The 17,341-nt window shown below is 40.9% G+C and overlaps 1 protein-coding gene across 2 annotated transcripts in view; it reads right to left on the bottom strand.

The window, feature by feature from the left end:
* Positions 1-4,539: 4,539 nt before the first annotated feature.
* The window catches only part of SNX4 (sorting nexin 4), a 31,633-nt gene continuing 18,831 nt past the window's right edge, over positions 4,540-17,341 (bottom strand). For both annotated transcript variants that reach the window (XM_008638232.2, XM_017740239.1), the window contains exons 7-13: positions 15,987-16,048; positions 14,441-14,506; positions 10,483-10,572; positions 9,146-9,245; positions 8,260-8,405; positions 6,771-6,885; positions 4,540-6,426 (exon numbers count right to left, since the gene is read on the bottom strand). In XM_008638232.2, coding sequence (XP_008636454.1) covers positions 6,379-6,426; positions 6,771-6,885; positions 8,260-8,405; positions 9,146-9,245; positions 10,483-10,572; positions 14,441-14,506; positions 15,987-16,048 — 627 coding nt within the window. In that variant the 3' untranslated portion in view covers positions 4,540-6,378. The remainder of the gene's footprint in view (positions 6,427-6,770; positions 6,886-8,259; positions 8,406-9,145; positions 9,246-10,482; positions 10,573-14,440; positions 14,507-15,986; positions 16,049-17,341) is intronic.

Genomic DNA, 17,341 nt, shown 5'->3' with positions numbered 1-17,341 from the left:
TCCGTAAATCTAAAAGAAGGCTGATATTTTGTGCGTTTATAAAAGTATAGAACTACAGAGACTGGAGTACTATAGGCCTGTCAGTCTGAAACTAATCCCAGGGAAAAGAATAGTTGATACAGAGCTGAAAGAGATTAATGCCAATCAACATGTTCATGAAAAACAAATCTTGTCAAATTAATTCTCATTTTAAGAGATCACAGTTTCCTTGATGGAGCAATAGTATTAATGCAGCAATCCACCACATCACAGCTCTCCTCACTCCGGTTGGGCCAGTCCTGCTCTGAATCAGAAAGCCAGCCTAGCATTCCTTAAAATAAACTAAAATCTGGTCAAAGGCTTCAGGATGCAACTGGAAATGGGAACTCTTTGGGGAAGCAGGGTCCTGCTGTGTTCTCCCATTGGCTCTGTACTGGTCAGAGTCTTTACTGACAGCCTGGGCAGTAAGAGCATTACCGAAATGGAGGTGGAAAGGATTAGGGAGCCACTGGAAGAAGAGGAGGCTGTGCTACTGGGAAGCAGTGATGAATCACCTGATGGAAGCAAGGAGCAGGTCAGTGGTAGGCCCTGCACGGTTCCAGGCAGCCCCAGTGTGGTCAGGCTGGGGGAAGAGCCACTCTGAACACAGCAGGAACACCAGAGGTAGCTTGAAATCAGCAGCATGACCTCGGTGGCTAACAAAATCCACAGAGGAGTGCAGGGAATGTCACACAGGAGTGGGAATGCTGCTGTGGCTGTTGCAATGCCCACTCCAGGTTGGCAGATGCCAGAGGAGGGGGATGTACAGCTCTGTCATGGGGCCTAGGAGGGACCTTGCTGCAGCTCAAGGAGCCCACAGCTCTTCCCTACTGCCCTCTGAGCATCTAGTATCTGTGGGGCCATCAGAGGTGAGCAGGCAGAAGCCACCAGCACCTCACTTGGAACATAATCAAAACAAAGGAGACTGGAAATAAAGTCCGTCCTTTTGGCCCCAGAAACAACCATCATGAGACTTTGCCTCTCTGCCACCACACACTTCAGGAAAACCTCATTCAAAGCAGCACTGGGGCAGGGTGACTTTGCCATCTCTTACACAGGACTGCAGCTTGCACAAGTGGTCATGGATCATTCCTTCTGACCATGCAGCTGGCACCACATCCAAGCAGTTATTAAAAATAAATAAACTTTTAGAAATACTGCTAGCTCAGAAACCTCTGTGTCCAACTCACGGCAGTGTTTGTGCAGTGTGAAAGGCACTCAAGCTGCAAATCACAGTGTTACACACTGCGTTATTAACAGCAACCTACAGCAGGACACGAGCTCAGCACTAAATCCTGCATGGAAAACTGCTCCAGATCACCCATCCCTTTGTATTTAGGCTCCCATTACACCATGGCTGTTGCACTGCTCTCATATCTCTGCAGGCCAGGAGGAGAGAAGGCGGTCTTGACCTCCCTCCCGCAGCGGGATCCCGGATCCCGGATCCCGGGCCCTGCGAGCTCCTGCTGGAGACCCACCAGAGGGCGGTCGGGGTTGCCTTTTCCCTCCGACGACATCATTTTCCACCTTTGCAGCCCGGGGAGCCTCACCACAACGTCGCTTTTTATCTTCTGCGGCCACTTACAGCTGCTTTCCGAAGAGAATATAATTGGTGTTATCACATGCCACAGATAGGTACAGATATCAGAACTGGCTACAGATGAAGAAGCTATTTATTATTTGGAGTCCCTAGGATGATGGTGGTACATGGGACAGCCTCTTTTAGAGCTGCATCAGACAGCAGGCCCCCACATCCCATGGTTAATTATGCTGGTGTTTATAGGACTGGAGTGCCCACAAAGTTTGTGCTAGGTTTTTGAAGTCTGAAGCTTCTTCTCCTGTTTTATTTATTCAGAAAGGTGAAAAATACGATATTAAATATAGATAAAAGATATTAGACAAAATAATATCTCCTTCTGAGCTATATTACACCATAATCACTGTTGATCTCAGCTGCAGGACCACAGCCATCATGACAAGTTTCAGTCAGATCATTATCATTATACTACCATTAGTATTATATAGCTGCCTTTGACAGCTCTTGAAACCTCCTTTACCTCCTGCTTTCATCTTCCTTACTTCTCCAAAACAAGGACAACAGTGCTGCTTTTTCCTTCTCCTGCACAGCCCAGCCTGCAGGGACAGAAGCTTTCCATCTGTTCTTCTCTCCAGTTCCATCACCCATCCCATCTCTGCTGTCCTTCTTCCCTGCCTCATCTCCTTACCTCCTTACCCTCTTGTGTTTCTCTCCTCAAAACCTGTCTGCCCTTGTGTGCAGCTTAACCCCATCCTTACCTGTCCGAGCAGGGCACCATCTCTCCTTACCTCCAAATACTCTGTACTTCCACTATCTGAAGCTGTTTTCCTCCAAAACAACCCCAAATCCTTTCCAATTTGTCTTTGTTTCATGTTTTATGTATGTTCTACAACCAGTCAGAGCAAAAGATTCTTTTTGAAGAAAACACAGCATTAGGAAGGCCAGTCTAGGTAAGCCATTCAAAAGCAACCAAAAGGCAACCAGAAAAAAAAAAAAAAAAACCAACCCCAAAAATGTTTCTCCTCTGCATTGGACCTTCAGAAAGCCAGAATCACAAAATCACTTTGGTAACACTGCATCACACCAGGAAGCATCAGAACACAGCAGCCAGAGAGTCACAATCCTTTGCTTACGCAGGAACTTGAGGTTCTCCAGACTGCACAAGGTACCCGTGGCAGTGCTATTGTGAAGGGGACACAGGTGACCCCCCTGTTTCAGCTGGAGGGACAACCAAGCCTCTGCCACTCAAGAGAGACATCTCTCTGCTCACGGCTGAAGTCAGCATCCTGCCTGCCCCAGGGGCCGCCCACAGAGGGAAGCGGCTCACACCACTTTCTGTCCTGCACTGCCAAGGGTCTCTCAGGAGATGGGATCCTTAGGGAGAAGCCCCTGTCCCAGGAAACACAGCTCTGCTGGGGAAGCAGGTGGGAGCACGCCAGGCAGGAGCAGACAGGAACTCATGGCAGCAGCAAAGCGAGTGCTTACAAAGGCAACTGCTTTTACTGGTGACACACAGGTACTTGGATTTCACACCAAGGCCTGTGCTCCAAGTTTCCCAGCTCCCATTCCACTTGCTTCCTCTCTTTGCATTATTTCTAGAGCAGCCCTGTGTGGGGATTTTCATTACACATTGTGCCTCCCCACAGAGCTCTGCAGGCAAATACAAGACAGAGGCACCAGGGATGGGCAGAACAGGAGGCATGAGGAAACGTGGATTAGAGCCCAGCCCTGCCCTGCCACTGTGTGACAAGCACAGGGCATTCCCTGTAATCCTTTAGGCAACATTAGAAAGTGTTTCTTAGTTCTTGAACCAAGATGAACAAAGGAATTTCAGTGGTAGGGAGAGTGATACAGGAAGATATCCTGAGCTGCAGTGCTTCCAGCCCAGCCAGCTGCTCTGGGACTGCAGCCTTGCTCTGCTGGCTCTGCTGCGTGTTTGGCCCCAGCCAACACTTTCCTCTGGCTCACCTGCACAATGCAAGCTCCTCAGTGTGGCTCGAGCTCCAAGATTTGCTCTGCGCCTGCCAAGGCAGTCCCTGCACACGGCTGCCAGGTTAACAGTGCTTGGGCTGACGTGCCAGATACTGAAATAATACATTAAAAAAAGAGAGTTCATGAAACTCTATCTTTCCATTGCAGTTGGCTCCCTCACCCCTGCTACATTTCAGGAACAGATAACAGTAGCAACTAAAATGCACCGACAAGACAAGGTCCTGCTAGTAATGGGGAAGGTCAGAGATAGCATGAGCAGTGATAATCCACCCAGCAAAGCTTCCTGCAAGAAGCAACAGAATCAGCAGATCTGATGATCCAGGCAGGTGAACATTTTCATATACAAGTGTTTTGTCAAGATTAAGTTAAAATGTTCTTCCTACCTGCTACTATTCTCAAGGCCTTCCACCAATTTTTGATGTTTACTGGATAACTGGCGAAGTGGAACAAGTTACAGGAGTTAAATCCACACTGTAACTGGAAAAAGGCACACTTTGCAAGTGTACATCTGTCATGTGGGCTCTGTTACCCACATGGAAACAGCCAGTAACTGACTGGTTTCACCTTAAAATGTTGAAAAGCTAAAAGAGGAGAAGCCTTCACTGGTTGCTATGATCCCCAAGTACACAGACCACATGCAATGCTTTTCTGGAAAGACAGAAGTACAAGAAACAAAGTTATTGCAAATTACCCTTAATTTGCTTTTCATATAATTTCTGTCAAATAATGCAAACTGTTTTCAAAAGCATCTTCTCTTAACCAGACGGAGACACACACGAAATTCAGACAGCTGACTGGTAGCAAGGATCTAATTTTGGCCTTAAGCACTATGTTCCTCACCTAAAGGGAAAGCTGTGCACAATTCACTGAATTTTAAACCAAAATTTGGAGGCTGCTTGAGAGCTAAGATGGACAAGAACCACAAGAAATCAAACAGCACTTTTCAGAATAGGAAAGACAGAGTTTTTTACAAAAAAAACCAACATAACAAAAATATCAAAGAGCAATTTTATTTATCTTATTTGGCACAAAACTTACAAGAACTGTTTTGTTCCCTTCTTAAATTTAGTAGAACTAGCAAGGAAAAAAAAGGCATACTAATACATTTAAATGAGCTGTACAGCAAGTGACATGTGGAAGGAGGCACCAGAAAGATCTACCAAAAATCAAAGTGCATGAAAAATACCTACTCTGAGCGCCTCATGGTATTGTATTAAGGCACCACTCTTTTAGAAGGTTTACTGAATACATCAAGTGTGCAACTTCTTGGTTTGGAATGTAAGAGTCCTTCAGCCTGTATCAGGACCAGATACTGCAACCTCTGAATGGAACAATGTTTCTCCTTGCAGATGTTAAAGAAAGAGACCTCTTTGTGCCCAACATCATCTCTCAGCTAGGCATGTCACTGTCATATGCTTTGAAAGAGCCAACACAGGTTATCAGAGTACCAGCATTTTACTTCAGAGTTTTAAGCTGTAGTGTGCACCAGACCTATGCATTCTTTACAACGGTTTTATAGAAAAGAAAGGTTGAAGAGACAAAAGTAACATATGACATACCAGTAAATACATTTAGATAGTTTTATCAAAAGAACATTTAAGGACTTTCTGGAGTATCTCTTAAAAAAAAAAAAAATCTGAGTAGTGTTATAATCCAAAATAATTAAATACACTTTTCAACAGATTATTACAAAGCTTCCTTCAGGACTAGCCATCAAGTCTGACAAATTCCACAAGACTTCAGGAACTTTCAGTAAGGATGTAGAAAAAGCCCAATATTAGACAGTGGTAAGAGATTTTCATAATTGGAAACATTTAATGCAAACCCTGTAACTGCAAATCATGTTATACAGGTGTGTATATACATACACACATACACACACTCACACACACTGAAACATCATTACAAGGGCCAAACAGACACCCTGGTTCATTGTGGGTTCTGCACATCACCACTCTGAAGTATGACAGAAGCTGCACTAGGTTTGTTATTTCAGCACCTTCATTAAGAACTATTTGTTTAAGAACCAAACCACTTCAGTTACAAGCTGCCACAGGCCAGATTCACACCAAGTGTAAACAGGTTCCAACTGCATCTGCTTCTTATCAGCTTTGACTTTGGTTTTTCTGCTCAGCTGGATCACCAGTCTCCTTTACTTGCAGGAAGTAGTTTAGTAAGAAATCAATGCCCATATCAAAACTGAAGTGGGAACCAGTAAATGCAGAATATTGTTATCAAACCACTGTACAACACCTCTACTGTAGAGAGTTTCAAACATCTCAGGAGTTTGAGACTGCTTAACCTGAACTCTGGAAAAACATATTTCTCTATGGACATGCAAAGGCATTTAAATATGAACTCTAGGCATTACAATATTTCATTTTTTGCCCTCTTATGGTGTAGACCTCGAGAACACGACTGTGTGCCCCATTATAAAACCAAAGCACCCTTGAGCATTAAAAATTCTAACAGTAAGGGCTGGAAAGAAGGGCATCTGGAAGTGATCTACACATTACAGAGCATGGTGTTTCACAAGTCTCAGAACAGTTTAGTTCATACTTTCTGGGATAACTTTCCCAATACCTTTGTCCCAATACAGAGCTGTAGTTTTCAGTAACTCTTTTACCCCTGCATTATTTGCTACCACATATAAAACATGCCACAGAACTGGCAGTCAGGGCTAAACATTTAACAACATGTCCTTTTCATCCTTTATTAACAATTACATTTATTTCATGATTTGTATGTAAGTCATGTAGCAATATAACATTGGTGTTATACACTGTGCTTCCGTTCTCTGGCACTTGGAGGAGGAATTCATTTCCAGATAGTCACATCTTGCTGAAGCATTCCTTTGCATTTGTCCAAACCTGAATTCCCTTTTAAAAGAACAGTTAAAAATCAATAGGCGGGAATATATTCTATTTGCAAACCTCATCCACAACTTTCTTCAACAGAAGACTCTACAAAGAAGTCAAATAGAACTTCACAGAAGAATAAGGCAGAGACCACATTGAAATTGGACCACACTGTCTATTTTATATCTATATCTACATATATCTCAACATTAACATGTCACTGAGTTCAAGTAGGATGGAGTATGTGGGAGGCTTTATGCTAGTGACTTCCAATCTTCTGTGACTGCCATGTTCCCAGTTACTGACAGGCTGCATCTCCCCACAGGACAAATACACTGGGCCAGCCTTATCCAAGCCACACGTACCTTTTTGCACATGCTAATCTGCATAACAGCGTAGCTTATAAGTGCCTCCTTCAAATCATGATTCTTCTGCTCTTTAAACCGTTCAATGTCAGCCCAGGCACTTTTCACAAAGTCTCTGAAATTAAAAGCAATTATTTCTGTTAGAAAGTGTTAGACAGTGTTGCACCCCCAGCTCTGGACACTCAGCAGAGAAGCTATGTATGACAGAGTGCTCCATCTTTCAGTCAGTAAATCCAGTCCTGCAATTATTATGCATCCCTCAGTGTCCTCATTTTACAACTGGCACCGCTACCTAATTCCCCACCTTCTTTTTAAGGTTTTTAACCTAGAGAATCAGTTTCACAGGATACATTAGGATGTTTGTTTGGTTTGGTGTTTTTTCCTGCGGAAGCATCACTGCCATAGAACTAGCATAAGTCAGAATATACTTTTTTCCTCCAGATTCTGCTGGTGTAACTAATTATCTCTATGCCAACATTCAGCACACAACACTGCGTGTTTCTCCTTCAATTGTCAAGCCAGAATCTTCATGTCTTCAGCATGAAAACTCACTTGTTGTCAGGATGTGAGACAGTCAAGCACAATCAACATTTACAATGTAAATTTAACTTGGACAATTAATTCACTTCAGAAATTAATTTTGCTGGTTTGGTGATGTGTAGTCAGGTCTCCTTAACTAAAATGGATGCATGTATCTGTAATTCATGCTTTGATTCGTGCTGGACTAGCATTCACTCGGAAATTGCTTCCAGAGCTACAAAAGCACATCTCCAATACATCTGCCAAAATTATTAAGATACTGCATTTACTGAATGTCTTGTTGTTTTGAACTAGTCATGAACTAGCCTTATCTTTCCAGCTCTAATGCTAATATATCAGGAGATACCACGTTTACCCTTTGTGTTATATGACAGACATGCTTTGACAAAATCCCATTGCTTTAAGAACTTTAGTTCCTATTTTTCATTTTTGCATACCTAAAGAAAATTTCATTAGAGTACCAAGAAGCAGTTACTCAAACACAACACCCCAGACCTTCTAATCTCTTTCAAACAGGAGTAAGGTGTCCCCCATATGAGAAGCTGCAGAATATGGGCTCAGGACCCTTATACATAAACCAAACCGAATACTGTATTTGAAGCAAATCAGCTTTTGAGTCTCAGCCTATTCAGCTGCAGACCTCCAAGCCCACCTGCTAAATATATTACTAGTGGAACATAAAAGCATGCAAGTCAGCTATTAGAGTGGGCTCAGGAACTGGGAAAGTCATCAGGTTTTACATAAGCCATTCACTCAGACCAGAAGCTAACTGCATGTACTGCACTTTATTTCACAACTTGCAGCTGACAGGAGCTTTTATAGACAGCTAATAAACACCAAGAATATATTAAAAACACTTATAAAATGCAAACACCTTCAAGAGCATCCAGTCAAGGACTTTTGCTAAGACAAGCCCTGTGTTTTCTTTGAAACAGTCAAGCCCATTTACCTGCCCTCCAGATTTTTAGACTTCAGTTGCTCTTCTCCTTCCTGTATCTGCTCTTCTAGAACCTTTATCTTGGCTTCCCTCTGCTCAGGGGTCTCTTGCCCAAAGAGCTTGCTGGTCATCCCCTTCAGGGAGAAGGTTCTCACAGTCTACAAAAAACAAGGATACTCTAGGTTTGGGATTCCTGAGCACAGCCACAGGACATCAGGTGACATTTATCAGCATTTGTGCTTATTTGGCTGATTTTTTGCTTTAACTTCCATTTCATTAAATGATAAGTAGCTCTGGTGACTCAGGTTAGACTAAGCAAAGTGGGGGGGGAGGTAATTTGATGTTCAAATGCTTTAAGGCTGACAAGGGTGAACTTTCAGAGCAGCCTTCCTAGTGAAGTAGGAAAGAAACAAAGAGAAACAAAAGCCATAAAGGTGTTCCATAAAGAACACCAATAGATCCAAGAGCAACATTAAAAATTCTAAAACTGTCAGTTACCATTTTCAGATAATATTTTAGGTAATGTTATCTCCCATATAAAATGGGCTAACACAACGTATCAATAACACCCACTGTTCAAAAGGCAAAGGAAGCCTTTCAGAATTCCCAAAATTTTCATCTTTAGGATAGAGTTGTCTGTGTTATTCTGTTCCAGTCATATTTACTGCAACTCTTTACTTGCTCAGTATTCAATAAAAGAAGTTTGGCACAAACAGCTTATGTCACCAAGAACCAAGTTACTTTAAACCTCACATGTCTCCAGCTCACATGATACCACTTCTCAAAAGCAGCAGCCAGCATCCTGGTGCCATTTCAATATCATTCTAAGTAACTTGGCTCAAGTAAAAAATAAATTCAAAAAGAGGCATCTTGGAGAAGAAAGTGGAAAAAGACTCACTCCTGTTGCCAGCTCCTCACACTGCTGTTTCTTAGATGTTAAGTCCTGTGCAGCCATTTCCAAATCATATTGCATTAGTTCATGCTTCCTGCAAACTGCCCTGAAAAGTAAGTAATGAAAGATCTGTCACGTAATACTTTGCTTTGCTACATTTCCCTCCATTCACACTTTACAAATAGCATCATGTTTTGTTTGTTTTTGACAGGAAGCACCTCCAGTTATTCATCTAGCCCAAATTCAACAGCCCTATCACAGACTCCATAACTCTGCAAATGCCATAGTTAAACAAGCTTGGATCAAAGTATAAATAAAGTTCTTGGTACAGCAGCATTCTTCTCCTCTTTTTAGACTCATTCTGAGATACACTCAGCAATACAAGCCCTACCATCTCCTTAAGGACACCACTGTAAAATAGTTTAATTCAAAATACATTACAGAAATATCACAGCTTTAACAAAAGATACCTGGAGATGGTACCTGTCACAGCAGCAATCTATCAGTCAATCATAAAATTCATCACATTTTCTTTTTGAAACAATGAAACAAGAAACTGTTTCTAGATTCATACAGTGCCTTTCATCTGGAAAAGAGGAGTTTCCTCTGACCACCTGCAGTAAGTCCCAGTCCTGTGTGGGCTGATGATGCTACATCCGTACTCCACAGCCGGAGGCACATTCATCTCCCAGAAGAGGCTACCAGTGCTCCAGGTTCCCACACAGCAGCCCTCACACTTGCCAACCCAATCCTTTACTGGACCTCTCCAAGAGGTTCAGAGCCAGCCCTTGCAAAGCACAACAGCTTTAGGTACAGTCTTACAGTATAAAGCAATTTGCTTTTTTGTCCATGCTTGTAAGGGGTGACTGACAAAGACTAACGTAAAACAAACCAAAAAGTTGGTATTTAACTGTGTAACACTGTGCAGCCGATGGAAGTTATACTGGGCACTTTGAAAGCTCCTGGGATTTATAAGGGCTGGAGCAGCTCTGTTTGGCCCATCGCATTTGAACGCTGGAGCTCTTAGCACATTGGGGCACTATCACACCAAAAGCCAAGGAAACAGTGGAACCAAAGGAATAAATAGCATTTTCTCCCATAGTATACAGATTTTAACATTTCTGTCTTTTCACTTCTGATCAGCCCAGCTCTAATTTGTACTGCCGCTCACACAGCAATCAAATACAAGTAAGCAGTATAAGAAACAAGAACATGGAGACCCCACAACACTGAAATTTTCCCTTCTCAGAGAACAGAAGAGGATAACAGACTAAATTAAGCATCAGCAGCACATTAGAGAAAAGGACTACAGCTTCCTTTTGAGCTTAGACTTCTGCACATACCGCAGTGCTTCTGCATAGAAGAGATATTCCTTCAGCTGATCTGCATAGTGTTCCTCTTCTTCCAGTATGTCATCAATAGAAGCTGCATATCTAGTGAAAAACAGCCACAGTTAAATGTAAAGCTGATTAATTTAACCTTTAAGGATACACATCCAGTAACAAGGGAGACCTGTTTGACAGAAACACCCATGGACAAACAGCAAAGAGCTTCCAAACTTGCAAAAAGGTTTTTTCCTTTGTTTTTAATTAAACTCTGAATCAGCTAATGTCAACATGCCCGTGGGCCTGCTTCTTTGGTTGTTACTACAATGAATCTTTCAACAAATACAAAACCTATAGTAAGTCTCCTGCGGAAGAGGAGGCAGCTTTTGTTACAGGAAAAAAACCCCAATTTATTCCTTTTCTTCAGTAGACAGTCAATAGGCAGCACCAAGACAAAAAAAAGACATAGTGCAGAAGGAATCCTTCAAGGCTGAAAGCACTAAGGCCCAGGAATGTGAACATCACACCTTCTGAGAAGCAGAGGCTGCTTTCATGGCTCATTATTCAGCATGAGTACAAGATAACTTACAGTGGTGCCCTGAACACCACAACATTAAGTCCCTTCAGCTCCTTCAAAGTCTATAGCTTTGTCTACTGTGTAAGTCAAACATATTAATTCAGAGCAACAGCAAGTTTAACCCTCTTTTTAGGGAGAAATCTGAAGTACAAGGGCTTGGACCAAATCTGCAGCTCTTGCATTCAGTAAGAGTTTTGTTATTTAGACTGATGTCTCCTACAAATGGCAAAAAGCACTTTATTTTTCTAGTTGATACTGCTTATTTGACAGTATTTAGTATGTTTGTGCTGATCAAGGTGACTGTCTGGGACACATTTGCAGGGACAGCCTACAGCTAAGAGGTAACTGCTCATCTCACTTGGCACAGGTACAGAAATCAGATTCCACTTTAGCCCGGCACTCAGGGCATGTGCCACTGGAGATAACCAGGATGAATGACATCCCACACAAATACCTTCATCTATTCTGCTAACTCAGTCTGGATTCTCAGCTATGTGGCAATCTCTCACACATCTGCAGGCTCTCTGAAGTGAGCATATGTCCATTCTTCTCTAGCAACCAGCACGATGTGACCCAAATGCTAATTATGGTACCTCTTGGCTTTCAAGTTTTTGCAAAATCTTTGCATTTTTCCTTTTCCTGGAGAGGATATGCCTCTCCAGTAATTGGCTCTATAGAAGAAGTGGCAGAGTCTCAAGCTGAAAGGGAACTGGTAACATGAATTTGGGAAGCTTGAAATTATGATGAGTTGTTTTGATGCTCTGTGAAATCAAAGACATGGCACATCCAGGAAAAGCCCTATCAAGGCTCTTGGTGATGAATAAATATAACATATGAAGTGGTCAGCAACAGCAGACCAGTTTAAGTAGAAGGGATAAAAGAACAGAGAGAACAAGAATTCACACCATGAATCAAAGGAATAAGTCAAAACTGTTGAAAAATACACTTGTTCCGAAAAAACCCTGCAGCCACACAGGTCATAAATGGCTTACCCTATTTTAAGTTCTGCAGTGCAGTAATTTTAGTATAGTGGTTAGATTTCTCAGGGCAGCAGATGGACTACATTTCATTTTCAAGTAAAATCTAAGTTTAGAGCAGTGCTAGAGCTCATCTGTGGCAGATGACTCTCAGAAAAAAAAACCAAAACCAAACAACCAAAAAATCTCACCAAACAAAATGCTACCTTACCTAGACAGGTTTTTAAACTGAGTATAATTTGGAAAAAAAAAAAATATTATTAAGACAAGCTACATTTCTGACTGCCTAACTTAGGTAAACTAGGAAAAGTGTTAAAGAGAAACATTGCAGTAACTTCTAAAGGCACCTGACATGTTCTCACTCTTTGTGTAAGCTGTCAACTAAACCTTTGTTTTGGTTTAGACTGGTTCAATATATAATGACAGTCTAGTTGATGCAGAGATAAAGGGTCACTCATTAATGGAAAAAAGGACAGAAGTCAAAGGTCTGGCATTATTTTCTTTCATCTTTTAAGTGCTAGTTAAAGCCATTCACTCCAACTTTCTCAGCATACTCTGTCACTTTAGCAAGCCTCATCTTGTAACACAGCCCACACCCAGAGAAGCTTTGGGATGTCTTCTCCAAACATTTAGCAGTTATAGATCATACTAACCAATAACAACTCAAAAGCTTAAATAAACATCTAGTAAAGACTACAGCATATGAGGCAGATAGAGAATAATTAAATTAGTTTTGAAGTTTAACATCTATATTAGGCAACCTTCTAGAAGTAGCTTTATGTTGCAATAAATTCCTGCCTGATATTATGGGAATGGTAACTGAACTGGTAAGTTGTACTTTAAAGAGATTATAGATATGAACCTTATTGGTAGGAGACCACATGGGTCACTGAATGAGTTCCTGAATCTCACAACTGCTGCTTCCTGCTTGGTGGTCATCACTGAGGGATTACTGTTGTACAAGAGTGCCAGAGCAGAGGAGATGACAATGAAAGCTTCATGCAGTGGTTAAAATTACCCAGAATACCAGTTACCCACTGCTATTACTCTGGATCTTTAAGCCCTAACTGTGTTACAGACAGAAATATAAATATTAAGAGTGTGTGAGAAGGTTCGACCTCCCAATTGAGAAGTGAGACAAGTTTCTTTTAATTGGTTATGCATTTCCAGGTGTTTGACATCATGGCGTGGTGTATCTGAACCACTGAAAACCTACTTGCAATTCCTTAACGCCACTATATTATACCAAGTTTTCATAATCTCTTCAATTCCTGCCTGCCGCAGAAGGTGCTTAACACTGTATTCCACCCCTACGTCAATTATTTTTCTTCTGAAAGCAGAGTGCATTCTCCATTGCTTTATTCTCACCAGTGCCCTCTGCCTTGAAAATATTACAGCTTTTCTTGGATGGAAGCCACCCCATGAGCCAAAACACAGAAATGTGAATAAATTATTCAGAGGGGGTCAAATTCTTAAAGATTTGATAAAACCAGAATTACTCTGAAGAAGATGAGGGCATGGCTCTTCAAACCCTTCCACTTGACAAGGCCAGTAACAATTGACAACCTGTTAACTTGACAACACCAATAACAATCAGGCAGCAGTACATATGTAAATCTGTCCTATAAACTAAACCTGAGAACTTTATTTCCACACCAATTACACCTTATTGGTAAAAATATTGCATGAAGTGTTAAACACCTTCCATCTCTTGCTGGAGTTGTTACTTATCTGTTGTGTGGGATCACAGAAGAGGAATCAGAGTGGTAAGAAATGCTGTTTCACTTGCTATATATGACTACCTGAAAAGCAGAAGTCATGAGCCTAGAATACCACTTCTGTGAGCACTCTCAAGTGCTAGACTCTTATTTTGAAGGCTGTGCTTCACATACTCTGCCAAATGACTCTAAAGATGCAAAGAGAGGATTCTTTACTTTATTATATCCAGTCACCGTTTGTTTCAAGAATCCACTGGAGTTTTGGTGCCGATTAATTAAATTTCTTAACTCCCTGTAATTAAGTCCAAATCTGTGTACCATCTACTGCATGGTACAAAATGCTGCTATCAAAACCAAATGGATCTCATCAGGTCTGCAGTACATTAAAGTTGTATTCCACCAGTTTCTGGCATAGTAGCTTAAAAAAACCTGGAAGGATTCCAAACACTTCTACGATTTCAAAATAATAATAAAAAAAGAAACCCCTCTGGTTCTCCTGAGGCTTTTTGAGCTACTTAATACAGTATATGGATGCTAAAACTGTGCCTGCATCCAAGTCACAGAAACACTGTATACTTAAAAACAATGCACCCCCAACTTTCTCGGTACTCATATGTACTTTGGGGTTGAGGGAAAAGAGAGGAAAGAGGGAGAGTTCCACATCTGGCTTACATCAAACTATCAGATATTCAGTCAGTACTTACACATCCATGTGGTGGCCAGCACTCTGCAACCCATCCCCCATCTCCTTTTCTATTGCACTCCACTCACTGTAGGAAAAACAAATGAGAAACAACATCACACATGAAGGGTAAGGGAAGTTAATAAGCTGCATCCTGTATAGTTTCTTTCCAGGTGACACCTGAATGGAAACTGCCTCCAAGTTAGACTTGGTCAAACTGTTTTCTTTCTTTAAGGAACAGCACTAACAATGTGACAAGGCCATTTATGGCACTCTGTAATACAAACAATTGTCCCTAAACTCATCATCACAAATATATGTAGTTTGGGATGGGTTTTGAGCATAATCTTGTTTAAATAGCTGAAACTCTATTTAAAACAAAATCAAACAAACAAAACCAAACCACCTAGCACTTAATATCAATGGGACAATGACAATGATGAACTTTCTGAAAGAGATTTTGGTCTCACCAAGAAGAAACTAAGCTTTCCAGATTTACAGGATATCAGATAGAAGCCTCTCATTCCAAAAACCAAAGGGTGGGATTTGACTTCTGTAAGCATTTTACTTCTCCTGAAACTATTTGATGTATGTAGCTTTATGTTTTCATAGTAGACTGCTGTTTAGTTCTAGTCATGAAAAAAATACCTACTTGCAATTGTCTCAACTACCTATTTACATTAGGGGGATTATTTAGATAAAGAAAGAAAGAGAGCTACAAAAAAGATAGCAACAGACTTGTTCTGGACATCCTGGTACGTACACTGCCATTTTAATTGTGTTCTTAGCTTTGAGAAACCTTATGAGAATTCTTAGTTACAAGAATTACACCCACAACTCATTTTACAACGAAAAAAGAGGTTCCCCTTATATTTCACATGATTTATGTGTAATGCATCTATTCTGCCCTTCACTTTTTCATACACATTCCACTCTGCTGATGTTGATATTTGTTTGTCTTTGTGTTATTACAGAACTGCACCTAATTTCATTTAAAAAACCCCAATGAGAAAGACATCTGCAATCCATTAACCCAGAGAATTAAATTTAGCACTTGAACAGTGTGTAGAAGCAGGAGGTTTCCCTTAACCAGAAGTTTAGATTCTTGAATTCTCCAGTGAGATGGAAAACTTGAGCATGCAATTCCCTCATATAAATCAAAAAAATTATTGGCAAATTCACTTACAAAAGATACTAAAATTGGATAGATATAATTGTTGACTTTTATCCATTAAAAGGACCTAGAAGCTTTTCAGAGACAACTGCATGAAGTACAGTGAGTTACTTTCTGAAGAAACAAAATGCCAACGCAGCAGCAGAAGGCCTGAAGGTCTGGCATACAAAGCAAAGCTGAAGTCTTCCACTAGAGACTAAGCTCAGCAGATCCAGAGATCTCTGCATGCAGCACAGAAATCTCATTAGCACTACAATACAGAGTTTTTCAAGATAGACAATGAAATGTTTCAGATATACTTTTCAAAAGCATAAAAACATAACCAAGAAATTCCCTTCTCTCTCCCCATAACTGTCTACGTATGTATGTATATCAAAACTGGATGAACTCTTACCTGAATACTCTTCCGTAGTTGCCATGGACTTTATAGACACCATAAAGCCGGTCTGCTACCCTCTAAAACATTTTAGAGACAGGTTTTGGTCATCAACATTAAGTGTAATTGCCTTGTGAAAACCCACATACACAATCCAAGTTAAAGCCCTAATGTTCTTACACAGGTAAACAAGATTAGGCCTAAATCTAACCTAAGCCACTACTGAAAGGAAAAAAAAAAAATCAACAGCTTTAAGTCCTGGAAGACTGAAGTCACAATCAAGGCTATGTTGAAAATTAGCATTTCAAATCTGTCTTTGGAAGTGCTCATTGATAGGATATGTCTGTGGAGACCATAATCAAGTTCCTTTCAGTTTTTGATAACCAAATATAAGGCATTCTTCATCCAAATAATGCCAAATTTATGCACACACTTGTTTATTTAATTTAGAGATGGCAAGCCAGAAGTCCATCTTGACATCAAGATTGGAGGGAAATCTTTAGTAAAATTCTAACAAGTGATCCGATTTTTCCACCCAGCTGAGTGAACTGAGGGAAAGGAAATGAGCTATCCATTGCAGGACTCATTGCTCAAGCTAGAGGTCATTTCAGCTGCTTGGAGTGTCAGTATCTGCTGCAGCCAGCACTACAAAGCTGGCAAAACCTCAGAAAAAAAGACACGTGTACACTCTGAAGTGTGAGTTGTAATCCAGATAATGCCCTTGCAATCATGATGTACCAAAGAATGAGAGTGAAGTTCTGCAAGAGCTACCATTATTATTATTATGTCTGTCACAGCAGTAGTAAAAAGGAAACATAAACAAATTGCCCAACAGATCTCACACACACAACCCTGAGAAAACAGGACTGTCTGTAGAACACCACTCTTCAGAGTGATTAATTCTCTCAAGAATCTGAGTTTAGCAGGGCAATCCATTACCTCTCTGCCGCACAGGTCCATCAAAAATTAAATCCCTGTTGAACATACTAAAAAGAAGTATCATGCTCTCATTATTGGAATTTAAATTTCCTATTACCTTTCTGTGTCTTTAAAAAAATAACAACCTTCCACTCTCAACCCACAGAGTATCTTAATGCACAACATAATTGTTGCCATCATTAAAAAGACTATTATTCATTGCAGATCAATGAACGAGCCAAAAAAGAAAACACATACTGGAAAGCATAAAGGATTCATACTACAAGCTCAGGAAAACAATTTATTATATGTCTGACCAGAAAACTGTGTTGAGGCCCTTCCCAAACCAAACATCCAGCAAAAGTAACTTGTCTGCTGAGCAGAGAGAAGCAGACACCTCAGTCCTCTTTAAAATACCTCCCTGTGGTACGTGACCATCACAGGACAGGGCCGAT

Source organism: Corvus brachyrhynchos, unplaced genomic scaffold, assembly GCF_000691975.1.
Source record: "Corvus brachyrhynchos isolate BGI_N302 unplaced genomic scaffold, ASM69197v1 scaffold126, whole genome shotgun sequence".
Classification (NCBI taxonomy): Eukaryota; Metazoa; Chordata; class Aves; order Passeriformes; family Corvidae; genus Corvus; species Corvus brachyrhynchos.
Note: the sequence above shows the minus strand (reverse complement) of the source record. Positions and strands in the feature narration are given on the sequence as shown.